Source organism: Pistacia vera, unplaced genomic scaffold (assembly GCF_008641045.1).
Source record: "Pistacia vera cultivar Batoury unplaced genomic scaffold, PisVer_v2 Contig120, whole genome shotgun sequence".
NCBI classification, from domain to species: Eukaryota; Viridiplantae; Streptophyta; class Magnoliopsida; order Sapindales; family Anacardiaceae; genus Pistacia; species Pistacia vera.
Genome location: NW_022195249.1, coordinates 261,954 through 276,145, shown reverse-complemented (window position 1 = coordinate 276,145; position 14,192 = coordinate 261,954). Strand labels below are relative to the sequence as shown.

At 35.4% G+C, this 14,192-nt stretch overlaps 1 protein-coding gene across 1 annotated transcript; it reads right to left on the bottom strand.

Annotated features, from left to right (window-relative positions):
• Positions 1–6,896: 6,896 nt before the first annotated feature.
• Positions 6,897–8,987, bottom strand: LOC116112311 (junction plakoglobin-like). The gene has a single exon (XM_031398466.1). The coding sequence runs from the start codon at positions 8,805–8,807 to the stop codon at positions 7,152–7,154; it is 1,656 nt and encodes a 551-aa protein (XP_031254326.1). The 5' UTR covers positions 8,808–8,987; the 3' UTR covers positions 6,897–7,151.
• Between the last annotated feature and the right edge of the window lie 5,205 nt (positions 8,988–14,192).

The window sequence follows — 14,192 nt, the reverse complement described above, 5'->3', positions numbered from 1 at the left end:
AACGGATACAGCCTGTTTTTATCATCTTTCAAACTCATAATTTCAACATACGTTACTCAAAACTCAGAAGTCAAAACCTAATTTTCATAGTTCTGGTCCTTCTGGACACCCTATATGTTGATATTTGATTTTGACGCCGACTCGCACGTGCAAAGTGCTAAGAGAGTCTTAGAAATTATATTTGATGGATTTATGAAATTTGAATATAGTGCTGAGATTATATATGTTTACAGAAAGAAAAATGCTATCCTTACAAAGAACCATGCAAATAGAGTTATAAAGTGACATCAGCAAGAAGAAAAAAACAGTTATAAAGTGACATCAGCAAGAAGAAAAAAACAAAGAAAAAACGGAAAAAGAGAGAGAGCAAGAGAGAGAAAAATCATGAAAATCAAGAGTGGGGATTGTCTTTGTATGCCCCCTTTGTATGTGTCTTTGTAAAACTAGCATTGCTCTTGTAGAAAACATAAATAAAAGATTAGCAAGAGATGTTTTTAAAGTGGTTCGGATGCTTAAAGCGAATCCTACATCCACTGTTATTTTGCTATTCTCTGGCCATTTCTATGATATTGCCCGTAAGGCATACAAAGATGGAGAAAAACTTTGTTTACAGAGAAATATAATAAAGCTCAAATCTATATCTAGCTCTTATCTACTCAGCCTCCTCTTTTTGTGAAGAGAAGTGCCTTTTTATACACATTTGAGGTAAATGTAATGAGTGTTTTGCAAGTTGCCTTGACACATGGAGAGCTCTCATCTGTCCATCTCTTAAAATGAGATAGAGTTGGTATAAAATATCTCTGAGGCAGTATGGGTTTGACAGTTAGTACACTTTGTCTTTTAGGCACTTGTTGAGTTGACATCAAGGTGATTTTTTAGGCATAACAAAACCCCTCCAGTTTTTGGAGTGCGTAATTGCGCTTCAAAAACTTAGGTTTTAGATCTGAATGGTTGTCGCACTATAGGCTGCAGTCTCGAACTGAAGAGCTCGAACTATGCCTAAAACGATCGGGTGCTAAGAGCTAAAACTGCGATCTAAGAGCTAGAACTGCGATCTAAGAGCTTGGAGCGATCCGAAACTGAGCATGATCTGATAACTGACATGAAATGTCCAGTAGATGAATTCCTGAAGGAAGCTAAAATCAAAAGCCCAAACGCACGGCTTAAAGGCCTTAAACAGATAAGCCAACTTAAAACAGCCATAACTTTTGATCTAGGTGGAGTTTTGGAGCCCGTAAGATATCCACAGAAAGCTTGTTCCGAGCTCTACTTCATGGCAATTGGGAAACCTAGTTGTGGCCATTTTCGAGTCCAGAATCCACCGTTTTAGCATGTTTCGGGGCTTTTTTGAGTTTTCTACATGTTTTTTCTGACGCTGGTAGATGGTCATGATCTGAGAACTGATCGCGATCTGAGAGCTGAGAACATAACTTGAGGTTGTTCACAATATCAGAGCTATGAGTTGATCGAGATTTGAGAGCTAGGAGTTTATCGCAATCTAAGAGAAGCTCGATCTGAGATCATAAAGACCTCGATCATAGAGCATAAGATGTTCGATCAGAAAGTGCGAAGCTTGATCTAAGAACATAAGGAGTTCAATTAGAAAGCGTGAAGCTTGATCTGAGAACAGAAGGAGTTCGATCAGAAAGCGCGAAGCTTGATTTGAGAACTTAAGATCAGCGATCTAAGTGCTCGAAAGTGTGATCTAAATTATCTAAACACGTGATCTCAACGATCTTAAACACACGATCGGGATGATTTGAGCGTGCGATCTGCGATCTGGCCACGCAATCTGAGCGTGCGATGTGCGATCTAGCCACTCCATTTGAGAGCTTTGATGTGTGCGATCTGCGATCTAGCCACGCGATTTGAGAGCTGAAGATCAGCGATCTGACCATGCCATCTGAGAACTATGATACGTGCGATCTACGATTTGGCCACGCGATCAAAGAACTGATGCGTGCGATCTGCGATTTGGCCACGCGATCTGAGAACTCTGATGCATGCAATCTACGATCTGACCACGCAATCCGAGAACTCTGATGCATGGGATCTGCCATCTGGCCACGCGATCCGAGAACTCTGATGCGTTCGATCTGCGATCTGACCACGCGATCCGAGAACTATGATGTGTGCGATCTAGCCACACGATCCGAGAACTCTGATGCGTGCGATCTGCAATCTGACCATCTGATCTAAGAGCTTTGATGTATGCGATCTGACCACGCCATCAGAGAACTTTAATGCATGCGATCTGCGATCTGACCACGTGATCCGAGAACTCTGATGTGTGCGATCTGTGATCTGGCCACGCGATCTGAGAACTTTGATACGTGCTATCTGCGATCTGACCATGCCATCTGAGGCTAAAGATCAGTGATCTGTAGCTAAAGATTAGGGAGCTTGGACGCAGTTTCAAGACCTGCATGGGCCACCAAACCATTGATAGTGGATTTTGACACCAACGACTCGCACGTGTAAAGTACTAAGAGAGTCTTAGAAATTACATGTGATGGATTCATGAAATTTGAATATGGTGCTGAGATTATATATGTTTGCAGAAAACATAAATAAAAGATTGGCAAGAGAGGTTTTTAAAGTGGTTTGGATGCTAAAGCGAATCCTACATCCACTATTATTCTGCTATTCTCTAGCCATTTCTAAAATATTACCCATAAGGCATACAAAGATGAAGAAAAACTTTGTTTATAAAGAAAGATAATAAAGCTCAAATCTATGTCTAACTCTCATTTGCCCCAGCGTTCTCTTTTCGTGAAGAGGGGTGCCTTTTTATATACCTTTGAGGTCAATGTAACGAGTGTTTTGTAAGTTGCCTTAACACATGAAGAGTTTTCATTCGTCTATCTCTTAAAGTGAGATACGATTGGTATAAAATATCTTTGAGACGATATGAGTTTGACATCTAATATACTTTATCTTTTAGGCATTTGTTAAACTGACATCAATGTGATTTTTGAGACATAACACTGTATATAAACTTTTTGGTTTGTAACTGGTTCTGCTGACATTCATCTTGCCGCAACTTTATATTAATTATTGAATAATACTACATATATATCATTTTTATATAATATTTCCTATACAATGTTATGTGACAAGATATGATTAGCTAATTTAAAGTTAAAATTAAACTTTTATCCAACCATATCTTACTATATAATATTGTATGAAAAATATCGTATGAAAATAACGTATGTGTAGTATTATTTTTAATTATTCTCAATTTTGTACAATTTTCCCCTAATTAATTTTAGTAATTTATCGTACAAAATCTGACAAAAGAGAATTCTGATTAAAGGTCGTGTAAACAATTCCGATGTTGTTAAAAGTCAAAACTCTTGGGTCCGTTTAACAAAATATTTAATGTGAGTTATTACTTGGCCGCCCAACTACTGGTTATGAAAGTCCAGAAATTAGCAAAGTTGACTAGCAGTTTTGGCAGACCGGAGAGAAAGAAAAATAAAACCTGTACAGACAGTAATATGAAAGACTTGGAAAACTTTTACGTTCACGTATTCATGTTAGTAGACTTTCACTGAAATTTATAAAGAAAATGACTAGTTGGTGAGGGTAGACTTAAAAATGTCTGACTTTATTTTCCAAACTGACAACCACCAAATTGATGGATTGAATTGATTTTTCAGTCTATCATTTGAATGACACATTTTATCTTAATTTTTCTATATATTTATCAATAATTAAGATAAATTTGAACCTCTGTAAAGAAGGGTTTTCATTAACTTTTTCAAACTCATGGTTTTATGGCAGTACTCAATACTTAATTTAGGAAGTTCTACCTCTAGCCTCCAATATAAAGTAGTAAAAGCCATATAATTTTAGGATCTCAAGATTAATTGAGGTAAACACAAATTAACTTAAACACCCTAGTCACAAAAAAGAGAAAAAAAAAAAAATTCTTATAATTTACCATAATTCTAGGCCACATGAAAAAGGAAAATTTGTCTCTGCTAAAAAATAACTGATACATAATATTCAAAGTTAGCATTTTCTTTTAAACAAAATTGAAATATTAAAACAATTTGAGATAATTAATGCCCCCCTAAAAAGATATGGATTACCATATCAAAAAGTTCGCTAGTTCCTTAAATAATCCCTACCTCTCTAACCAAAATTTCAAAAAAGTTAGTTTACGAGCGTGGCCCAGTGGGCTTAAATATAGAATGGAGAGTGCATGCACAAATTTAAGCCCATAATGAGTGGGCACCCTGCTCTTCTCTTCTTTAAGAAAGCTCAAAATGTCTCCCTTGTATTTGCTAAACAATAAAAATACTACAATTGCAACTTAATCCTACAATCTTCTCTTACAATTTTAATTTATCAATAGAGTTGACACTACCATATCAACTGACAATTTTGACTAACACATGAACGGTTATTCCTTAGAGACGAACGATCGTTCCTTAAGAACGAATGATAGTTAATTTATAAAGAATAAATGTTCCATTCATAAGAAATAATCGTTCTTTCTTAAGGAACAATCACTCTTTATGAAAAAAAAGTCGTTCATTCCTAAAAAACGACAGTTCGTGTTTAATCAAAGTTATTTACTATCTTAGGTGTGATAGGAGCTAACGTGACAGTTGCCAACTTAGTTGTCACGTTGGGATTGTAAGAGAAGATTATAAGATTAGGTTGTAAGCGTAGTATTACTAAAAAAACAAACCATATCCTTGGTTTAAAATAAAGATTAAGAGTATGATAAAAGAAGATGGGTGATATTGAGAGTAACTATAAGATATTATTCATAATGGTCAATTTGATAACGTTATTAAATTTTATGGTTATATAAATCTAATTTGGTTGAGGCTGGGTTATCTTAAATTTTATAATTGAGATGAATTGACGTAAAAATAATTATTATAACTTTAATTTTTAACTATTAAATTGTCATCGATAAATTAATTAAAAAAATTTATCAATGATATAACTTAATATCCATTCTAATAGAGATCCAATTGAGAAGTTTATATACACCAAGTCAACTAAGGAGCATTGTATCTTTCTCAAGATGATGAATTTTAAGTTGTAGAAAATAAATAAAATTACGGCTACCGTTGAATTCACACTTGATTCAATCTCAAATATAGAATTATCATCACAAACAAGTTTACGCGACTCTAAACAACCATTCAACACATTTAATCTTACGATTAAAAAAAAAAAAAAGAAATTTTTGAGTTGATTCATCTCTCCTGAGTACTAAACAACCGAATTACCATAACCAATATGAAGTACTTCTTTTTCATTAAAAGAAAACAGAGTATCTATTTAACAAATCAACCTTGCTCCACAAGATCAGAAAGAAGAGTAAAAATAGAAATTACAGATACAGAAAGATGAACACTCGTGACATTCGTCAAAAAAAGGTACAGTAACCATAGCATTTTTTATGTCTGTTCACCAACTGGGACCTAGTAACATATAAATAAGAATTAAGAAAAAGCTTCCCTCAGCAGTACCTTTTTAATGTTTGTTTGTGTTTTCACATTCTGTTCAGTGTTCACACAGCTTTTAGTATCCACATGATCTTAGAATGCAAACATATTTTAAGCATAGATAAAGCCGCCTTTTCTCACAACTTTTCACGTATGCTTAATCCGTGAACTGATTCTGGAACCTTTTCCTAAGATCATTCTCCTGTACCAAACAAAGCCTCCTTTGTTTTCCAACTAGGATTTGCAACAAAGCAAAAGCTGATAATTTTACTCATTTTATCATACAATAAGACGAAGAGGACTGAACCGCGTAGTAGTTGTTTGGGGCAAACCCAATAGTGAAAACAAAATAGTTGCTTGTTAGGTGCCAACAGACATGCAAGCAATTGCACATGCTCAGGAACATATGCACATGGTTTAGAACCATAAATTGTAGATACTCTTCCATATTATATGTGTATCCCACCGAATTTGTCTAAAATAATTGCGACAATCTATCACTACCCATTGAGAAAAACAAACGATATTAATGTAAATGGAGTTTAATTATTTGGGACCGAGAATATTGACGCTAGAAAATATGGACAAGGCGAAGATGAATTTATTACCAGTTCCACAGAGAAGTTTGTTGGAGGATTATAACAGGCAATCCACACGATATCAAAATCTTTAACTAATGAACCAAAATGATTAAATAGTCCGAGATTAATATTCTAATATAATTCACAATCATGACAAAGGTTAATCAAGTTGAAGATGAAATGGCCTAAAAATTCCCATCAGCAGAATTCCCCAGAAATCAGTCAGAATTGAAAGGAAATAAGATCTGGTTCCTTTAGATACCAGCTCCCGTGTATATTCATATATATAGAGGATTACAAGATTTTGAATTACGACAGAAATATCAGCATCCATAAGTAAATCAATTTTAAATACTTGAATCACTAAGTGCATAACAGAAAATCTAAATGAGCTAACAGAACACATCGTGATCAGCTAGGTAACCGGAAGAGATCCTGAAGGTAAATCTGGTGTAACAGCTTCCACAGCTTTCTTAGGATAAAGATCTCTAACAAAATCATCCCAGATAGGTTTCAGATGCCTCTTCCTCTGTATGCACTAGGTTAATTAAGGAATAAATCAGTTGGTCGCCTCTGAGAAGAGTTGGAAGTCATCTTCAGGTGGTGTCCTGCCTGAATCGAGGAAACAATAGAAGAAATCTTCCCATACAGAAGAAAGAACTAGCCGTTTCAAATTATCAAGTTACATAAAAACAAAGCATTGAATAGGAAATGATTAGCAAGAAAAATAATCTGCTCTATTAACTATCAGTCATACTAGGCATTTTCACTGAGATCACAATATCACTGTATGGTACAGAAAAAGCAGAAGTACAAGCTCGAGATGATGTAGAACGAATTATCACCACGTCTGCGTTAAAAACAAGTATCTCAATCCAATTAGATCACTAAACCAAGATTATGTCTCTACATAAAAGGTATTCATTGGCAATTTGACTAGCAACATTTACTACTACACAAATTAACAAGCAATATGGACAAAAAAGAACAAGTAATGAAAAAACAAGAAATCAAAGTAAACACAATTATCATAAATATGGATCAATGAATCGTCCTTGTAATTTGTTCCATAAGTTGAAGATCTCTTCAATTTTCACGGCCGAGCAAAAACACCCCAAATTTTAGCACGGCCAAGACTTTCCGAAAGCTTCTTAGCGCCCTCAACATCCATTTCAACAAGTTTCTGCAAGTGTACATTAGCACCGGCAGCAACCATTTGTTTCCTACACTTCTTACAATGAAGAAGAGCAGCCAATATAGCAACGGCGTATTTCTTATCCAAATTTTGAATCAGAGGATCCAACAACTGAACTACGCTTAATATCCCTCTCTCATCCTTGCGAAGAACTCGTCTATTTCCTGTATACAACACAAGTGTTGACAATGCTTTTGCAGAAGCTTCTTTCTCTTCCACAGCCTTACGATCCAGCATCTTAATCAAAGGTCCAATGCACCCACATTCACCCAGTTCTTTCCTTATCTTAGAACTAATCCCCATCTCATAAACAGCTCGAGCAGCCGCAATTCTCACACCTAAAACCTCAGAATTCAACGCATTCACAAGCCTAACAACAAACCCATCAGAAACTAAAACTTCAGCAATGGGATGACAAGAAGACAAATGCCTTACCAACTCAACAGCCACTTCAAGACTCCTATCATTTGCAACTGAATCCCAATAATTCTTCAAAGACTCAATCCCTCCTTCTTTAACAATCAAAAGCTTCAAACTTTCATCATCGGAAACCAAATTACACAAACACCCAATTGCATTTTCTTGTGCAATTGCAGTCCCAGAAGCCGCAAGGCCAAGAAGCACCGCAAAAGCATTCTCCTCCATAAAATTATCCCTTATTTCAAAAACCCCAGCAAGATTCCTCAAAACCCCAGCTGCAAAAGCCTGTGAACCAGGCGTCCCAGCTTGACAAATCTCTAATAAAGAAGAAATTCCACCTCTACATCCAATTGCTCTGGCATTTTCTTTGGAATAACTCAAAGCTTGTAAAGCAACACAAGCTCTTTCTTTTGCAAACCCACTTCCCGATTCAAGAACACGAAGCAAGTGATTTAACAGCAACAAACCTTCAGCAATTAACACGTGTTTGCTACTATCAACCATCGAAACCCTAGAAACCGCAGCAACGGTTTTCTCTTTCATTTCTAAGGAGCTTGAGTCCAATAACTTAACAAGAACCGGTACCACACCTTGAGCCACTGCTATCATTACATTCTTATCATCTTCTAGTAAAATCGCCAACAGTGCGTCCATCGCCGAGTTCTTCGAGTCGGTGGTCCCAATCTGCAACCGAGTTATCAAATTCCTCGACTCAGCTCTCACAGTCTCCCTCTTCGAAGCAGAAGCTGACAAAACGGCACCATCTTGGAGAACCCCACTTTTAATCAAAACGTCGCCGTCTTTGACGTGTCGATCTAATTTGGCCAAAACAGAGTCAATATCACTCTGGGTCTTGAGCTTGCCTTCTGTTAAATTAACGCTTTGACATTTCTGAGCGAGGGAAACGGCATCGTTGAGGGTGTGAGAGACGGAGTAAAGATGGTCGAGACAGAGTGGATTGGAGGTAGCAGTTGAAAAGTCGCTGAAATCTTGAAGTTGAGTTTGGAGATCGAGGAGTTTCGTTTTGATGATAGCCCATTTGCCTCTGAAGTTGTTAATGAGTGGGATTTGGTCAAGCGACGAAGAGACCAGGTGCGTTGAGAAAGTGATAGGGTCGGTTTCTGGTACTTTCATGGCGGTAAACACCGGCTATATTTCTTCTTTTTTTGGCTCAAAATCAAAATGTTTTGATTGATTGATATAATAAAGTGATGAATGGACAGAGAAAAAGGTTAGGGTTTAGAGTCTAAGTAGGCTAGAGAGAGTGTAAAACGGAGGTGAAGGAAGAAATAGATAGAGACAATGAGAATTGAATATGAGACGCAGCTTATGAGCGTGCTTATCACTTCACTGCCGTCTCATGCTGTGCTACTTGATTATCTATGAGAGTAAACGAGTTCCCACCCAAGGTTTAGTCAAATTAAAAGTGACTACCCTGTTTCATAAATCCCATATTCCCACCCTTAAATGAACGTGAGTGACTGTTGAGTGCTATTACCCTATTGCCCTTGACAAAACCCACCCATGGATTCATCAATTCCAATGGTCATTTTGGTTGCTTCCTCGCCAGAAAATCCGCCAAACTCAGTAGAAATCTCTCCACCAGCACTGTTCAAACTCCCCTAGGTCCCCCCTTTGACCAAAATTTAACCCAATTGCATTGGATTTGTGCCCGCCACTAGTGACCTCCTCCGCCTTGCGATTGCCCTTTTTTTTGGCCAAATTGGCTTGATTCTGACGTCTTTGGAACACCCTAACACCACGAAACACATTCCCTCATCTCCCTTATCAAACCCCCATCATCTCCACCCCTCTACACCGCCAAATCGTTAGTCGTCGCTCAGTGGAATAGCACGCTTCTTGTCGATTTTCGGCCAATTTAGACGACAAAAACCCACCCCAACACCACCTTTTGATCCATCGGCATCCCCTCTCTAAAATCCCCACCACCCCAAGTTGTGATTGCTAAAATCTGGCCACCGTGAGGGCCAAGAAGCAACCATTTGGCTACTGCTTCTTGGCCCTTGTGATGGCCAGATTTTGGATGCCACATGAGGGTCTTGTGGTGGCTGGATTTTGCGACCACAAAGCCCTTATGCGACAGCCAAATTCTGGCCACTGTGAGGGCCAAGAAGCAGCCATTTGGCCACTGCTTTTTAGCCCACGCAAAGGCCAAGTCTAGTCGCCATGAGAGAAATGTTAGAGAGAGGATGCTTTTGAGAAAAATTTAAGATATGGAGGATTGTTTTGAAATTTTTATTTTTATTTTAGATTTATTGCGCGTAAATGACCATTCTACCGTTTGTTCGTTAAATTAAATGTTTTTCTATTAATTTAAGGGTGAAAATATGAAATTTATGAAACCAGGGGTGGTAACTTGGGTTTTTGCTAAACCTTGGGTGGGAACATGTCGTTTACTCTATCTATGATTTATATAACAATTAATTAATATCACGCTTATGTCATGTAAAAAGGGCAAATCAATCCTAAAAATTCCAAGTTTACTTATAATTTTGGAATAAATTTTCTTTCATCTTTTTGTAATTGATTTTAAAATTTTAAAATGAATTCCAGCGCGGCTTAAATAACAACACTCTTAGGTTCACTTGTGTAAACTTAATTTTAAATTAATTGATTGTGTAAGAACAAAAATTAATATATATAGAAAAGATAAGTTTTTTGAAAAATCATATAGCCTAAGATAAACTACAAATTTCGATAATGTTAGATATATATATCTATAAATGATTTTAGCGTTGTATAAATCTTAGATGATTGGTTCCAGGTAATTGATAATCTACTTTATTTACCATCAATTAACAAGACTATTATTTTACTTATCTTTCATAACTTTACTTTTTGGAAAAATGTTTTGTTTGGTTTGAATCAAAAAAATACTAAATATGGTAATCTTTAAAATATTTTATTAAGTAATCAAATTTCAGAAACTGAAATGTTTTATTTCATCAAACACTTAATTAATTATTAATCCATTGACTTTATTACTATTAATAAAAAAAGTTGTCTTTGTATATATATTATCACATCACATCATCAATCCCATAGGACACTCCATAACTAATTGAATTGAAAATCTATCCTTGCTTTTCTCCAACCTAAGCCTAACCTCTTTTTATAAGGGGGAAAAAAGGCCAAAAAAGTACTAGTCTTGTATAAACACTGGGCGTGCCAGGTGTAAAGCTTTGGAACTTGGCAGGAAACATGGTCCTGGTCCCAGTCCCACTGTCCGAGGCATCCTTAATTGAGCCGTGCTTAACACCGCTAATTAACGCGGGTAAGACAGGCTATCGACAATCAGCCAAAAAGGTCGTGATTAGAAAATCAGAATCGGAGGGCCGAGAGTAAGTAAATGAATGAAAAAAATAGTGGAGGTGGGGTCTATCCTTTTCCAATAATAATAAGGTAACCTTTATGAGGGTAGTGACAGGTAGGATAGCGATAGCTATCTGCCAAAGTCCACCCCCTCAAAAATGTTCTCACAACTTGTTTATAGCCGTCGGATTTAACCAGTCACAGCTTAGTAGTTGGGTTTTAAACCAATCATTTGATAGTGAATGCATCATTGTTTTTCTTCTTTTGAGGCCTTTAATTGCAGGGAATTTATTAGTGATATCCTTAGGCATGGTCTTTTATTATTTTATATTTTGTGCAATTATTGTGTGGGTGATTGAAATAAAGATCTCATTCTCATGCAAGGTAAACGAGAGTCGGCGGGGAGATTGTTTTGATGTGAAATACAAAACTTGGGCCGAGATAGTAACAAACACGTTGAAGACTTCTTCGTTGCTGCAACTGCAAGTCTGGTCCTCATGTCTTTAACCCATGTGAATTAAACTTCTATGAAAGTCAAATTAATATCCCAATTTTTTAATAATAATATATGAATAATAGGATAATGTGTTTTTTTTTTCCATATAAATAAATCATATCGTATTCTGATTACAAATTTTGGATCTTTTGTTTATAAATATAATATTGCCTTTTTAATAATTATGATTAACAGTGATACTATTCACGATTCATATATTATCTTACTAGACCCCAATTATTATTTTCTTCTTTGTTACAGTCTTATACTTTGCAAATTACTAAATTAGACACAACGTAAAATATTCTATACAAAACTTATTTAAATCTAGAATTAATATTTTGTTATTAATTTTTTTTCCTACATCATAAACCCTAATTTTAAAATAATAAAAATGAAATTTCTTCAATTGATAGATTTAGTCAACAACATATATGTATTAATGTCTATGGTAAAAGAGTAAAGTGATCTAACATGAGTTTTTGAATTTGAGTCCTATCAGACATTAATAGACGTGATTACTGAGAAAATTTATCTCGCCATTCATTTCAGGACCTTAAAAGATTAGTTAAAGTATACACAAACTAGACTAAACACCCCGATTAAAAAAAAAAAAAAAACATATATATTAAATTCCTTGGGTTGATTTGATCCGTTTTGGTTGTTTCTCACCTTCAATTGATTTACAATAAAAGAGCCCTTATAAATGCTTAGGATGAATTGAAATAGGTAGCCACATATATATGAGATTAATTCACGATTAAATTACTTTAATAAATGGTTAGTAAGTCAATTGTTAGGTGGGTTTCTAATTCTAGAAGTTTACTTAGTCAGGAGTTGAAGTACATTATTAAAATATGCATGGCCTGCAGATTAGGATCGATGCTAAAGACTAATAAATTAATCGATTTATTGTTTTCTTAAATGTATGCTTACTTAATTTCAACTACCAATTTTATTCATCAAGAAAGAAGAAACAAAAACGTAAATATGGGTTCAATGATTGAGTTGTTTTTTTGCAACTGGTGTTGACTTGATCAATTATATCATAAATTGAAGTAAAACTTTAATTATTCATAAGATCCATGCCTGTTGTGAATTGGGATTCATTTGTTTTTTGTTTGGGGCTGATTTATTATTCCATTACAGAGTCTTGGTTTATTATTATTTTCTCTTCTTGATGTATAATGTTTTTTGATGTATAATTTGTTAGTAGTTCGATAGTAGTTAATATAGATGGGTATAGTTAAGAGTTTAGTTTAGTTGGTTGAATTAGTTACTTTGGTTACTATCAACTATGGTTAATTAACCATAATAATGTGAGCTAAATACAGTCCCCTAAAGGTCATCGTTCAGGGTTGTTAAGGAAGTTTGCTTCGAAAGTGAATCAAATCTACCCAATAATTGCATTAAATAAAACTGATGACTGAACTGGGCCTGCTTATATAGATAAAGTCCATGTGAGCCCAACAAAACTGGTCTGGTTTTTGAGTACCTCAATAATGTATATAATTTTATGACTATTTCCAGGTGGAAGCTAGCTATGAGTGTCACAAACACAATAGCTGTGTAAGAGGGCAACACCCTCCTGCCTTGCTACGATCTGGGTTTCTTCCGGCTGTTAATTTGGTTCATTCATTATTATTTTTTAAAATAATTTTTAATACTGTCAACCTCTATATTTGGATCATCGTTAAAACTTCATAGATAAATCTCATACCAAATACACAAGTTTCTTATTCGGAAACGGAAAAGGCCGAAGTAACAAAGGATACTCAAAGACAATGATGGGATGCATACACTATTCCAATTATAGTCAGTTACTGTATCATTCTTCTTATCCCATTAGTAGAAGAACCAGAAGCATAAAGTTCAAATGCATGTGAAGGAATTTGGGGTGTTGCTTTATTATTAAAGAAAGCTTGGAATATTAAGGGAGAAAAGAATTCCCCGTGCATTTAGATTGATAAGAAAATTAATAATATATAGTTGAAAACATGATGTGAATGTGATATTGATATTGATACTGATCTATCTCATCAAAGTCAGACACACAAGAATCAAAGGCATTGATTGACATTATCTCTTGACGTGGGCAAATGCCATTAGTTGCTTTTAGTATCTAGAACATTTAAATCCAGCTTTCAAGTCTTAAAAGGGTGGCTGGTCAAGAACAAATGACTGATCTATTTTTATCTTTTTCCTGTTGCATTGACAATCTGTTAACTCAACTTTGTTGAATGAATTCTGGTTCACTGATTCAAATTGATTTTTCCTTTTATTTTGGTCAAATATTATTCCTTACAATGGTCATAAAAGTTTTAACATGTGATAATTAGTTAAATCGAGCTAGACCTATTTTCTGATCAACATGAAATTATGTCATAATAAACATAACTGAAGAGAAAAATGAGTTTGTATGCGCAGGACAGGAGTTATTGTTGGAGCCAAAGTATTTTGTTCTGATTTCAAATTAAATTTGTGTTGTGATAAACCTGATTGGTGAGAGGTTGTGTATGGGTGTTTCAACTTCAAAACTTGCATGGAAGTAGGGAGAAGGAGAATAATTCGACAAGACATATGTATTGATGAATATAGAAGTCGATTTCATCCTTTGAAAGAGTGAAAAGGTCGAATGAACTTATTCAGTGCAAGTTGCTACGTGGACTCTCCAAGACTGCACTTAGCAA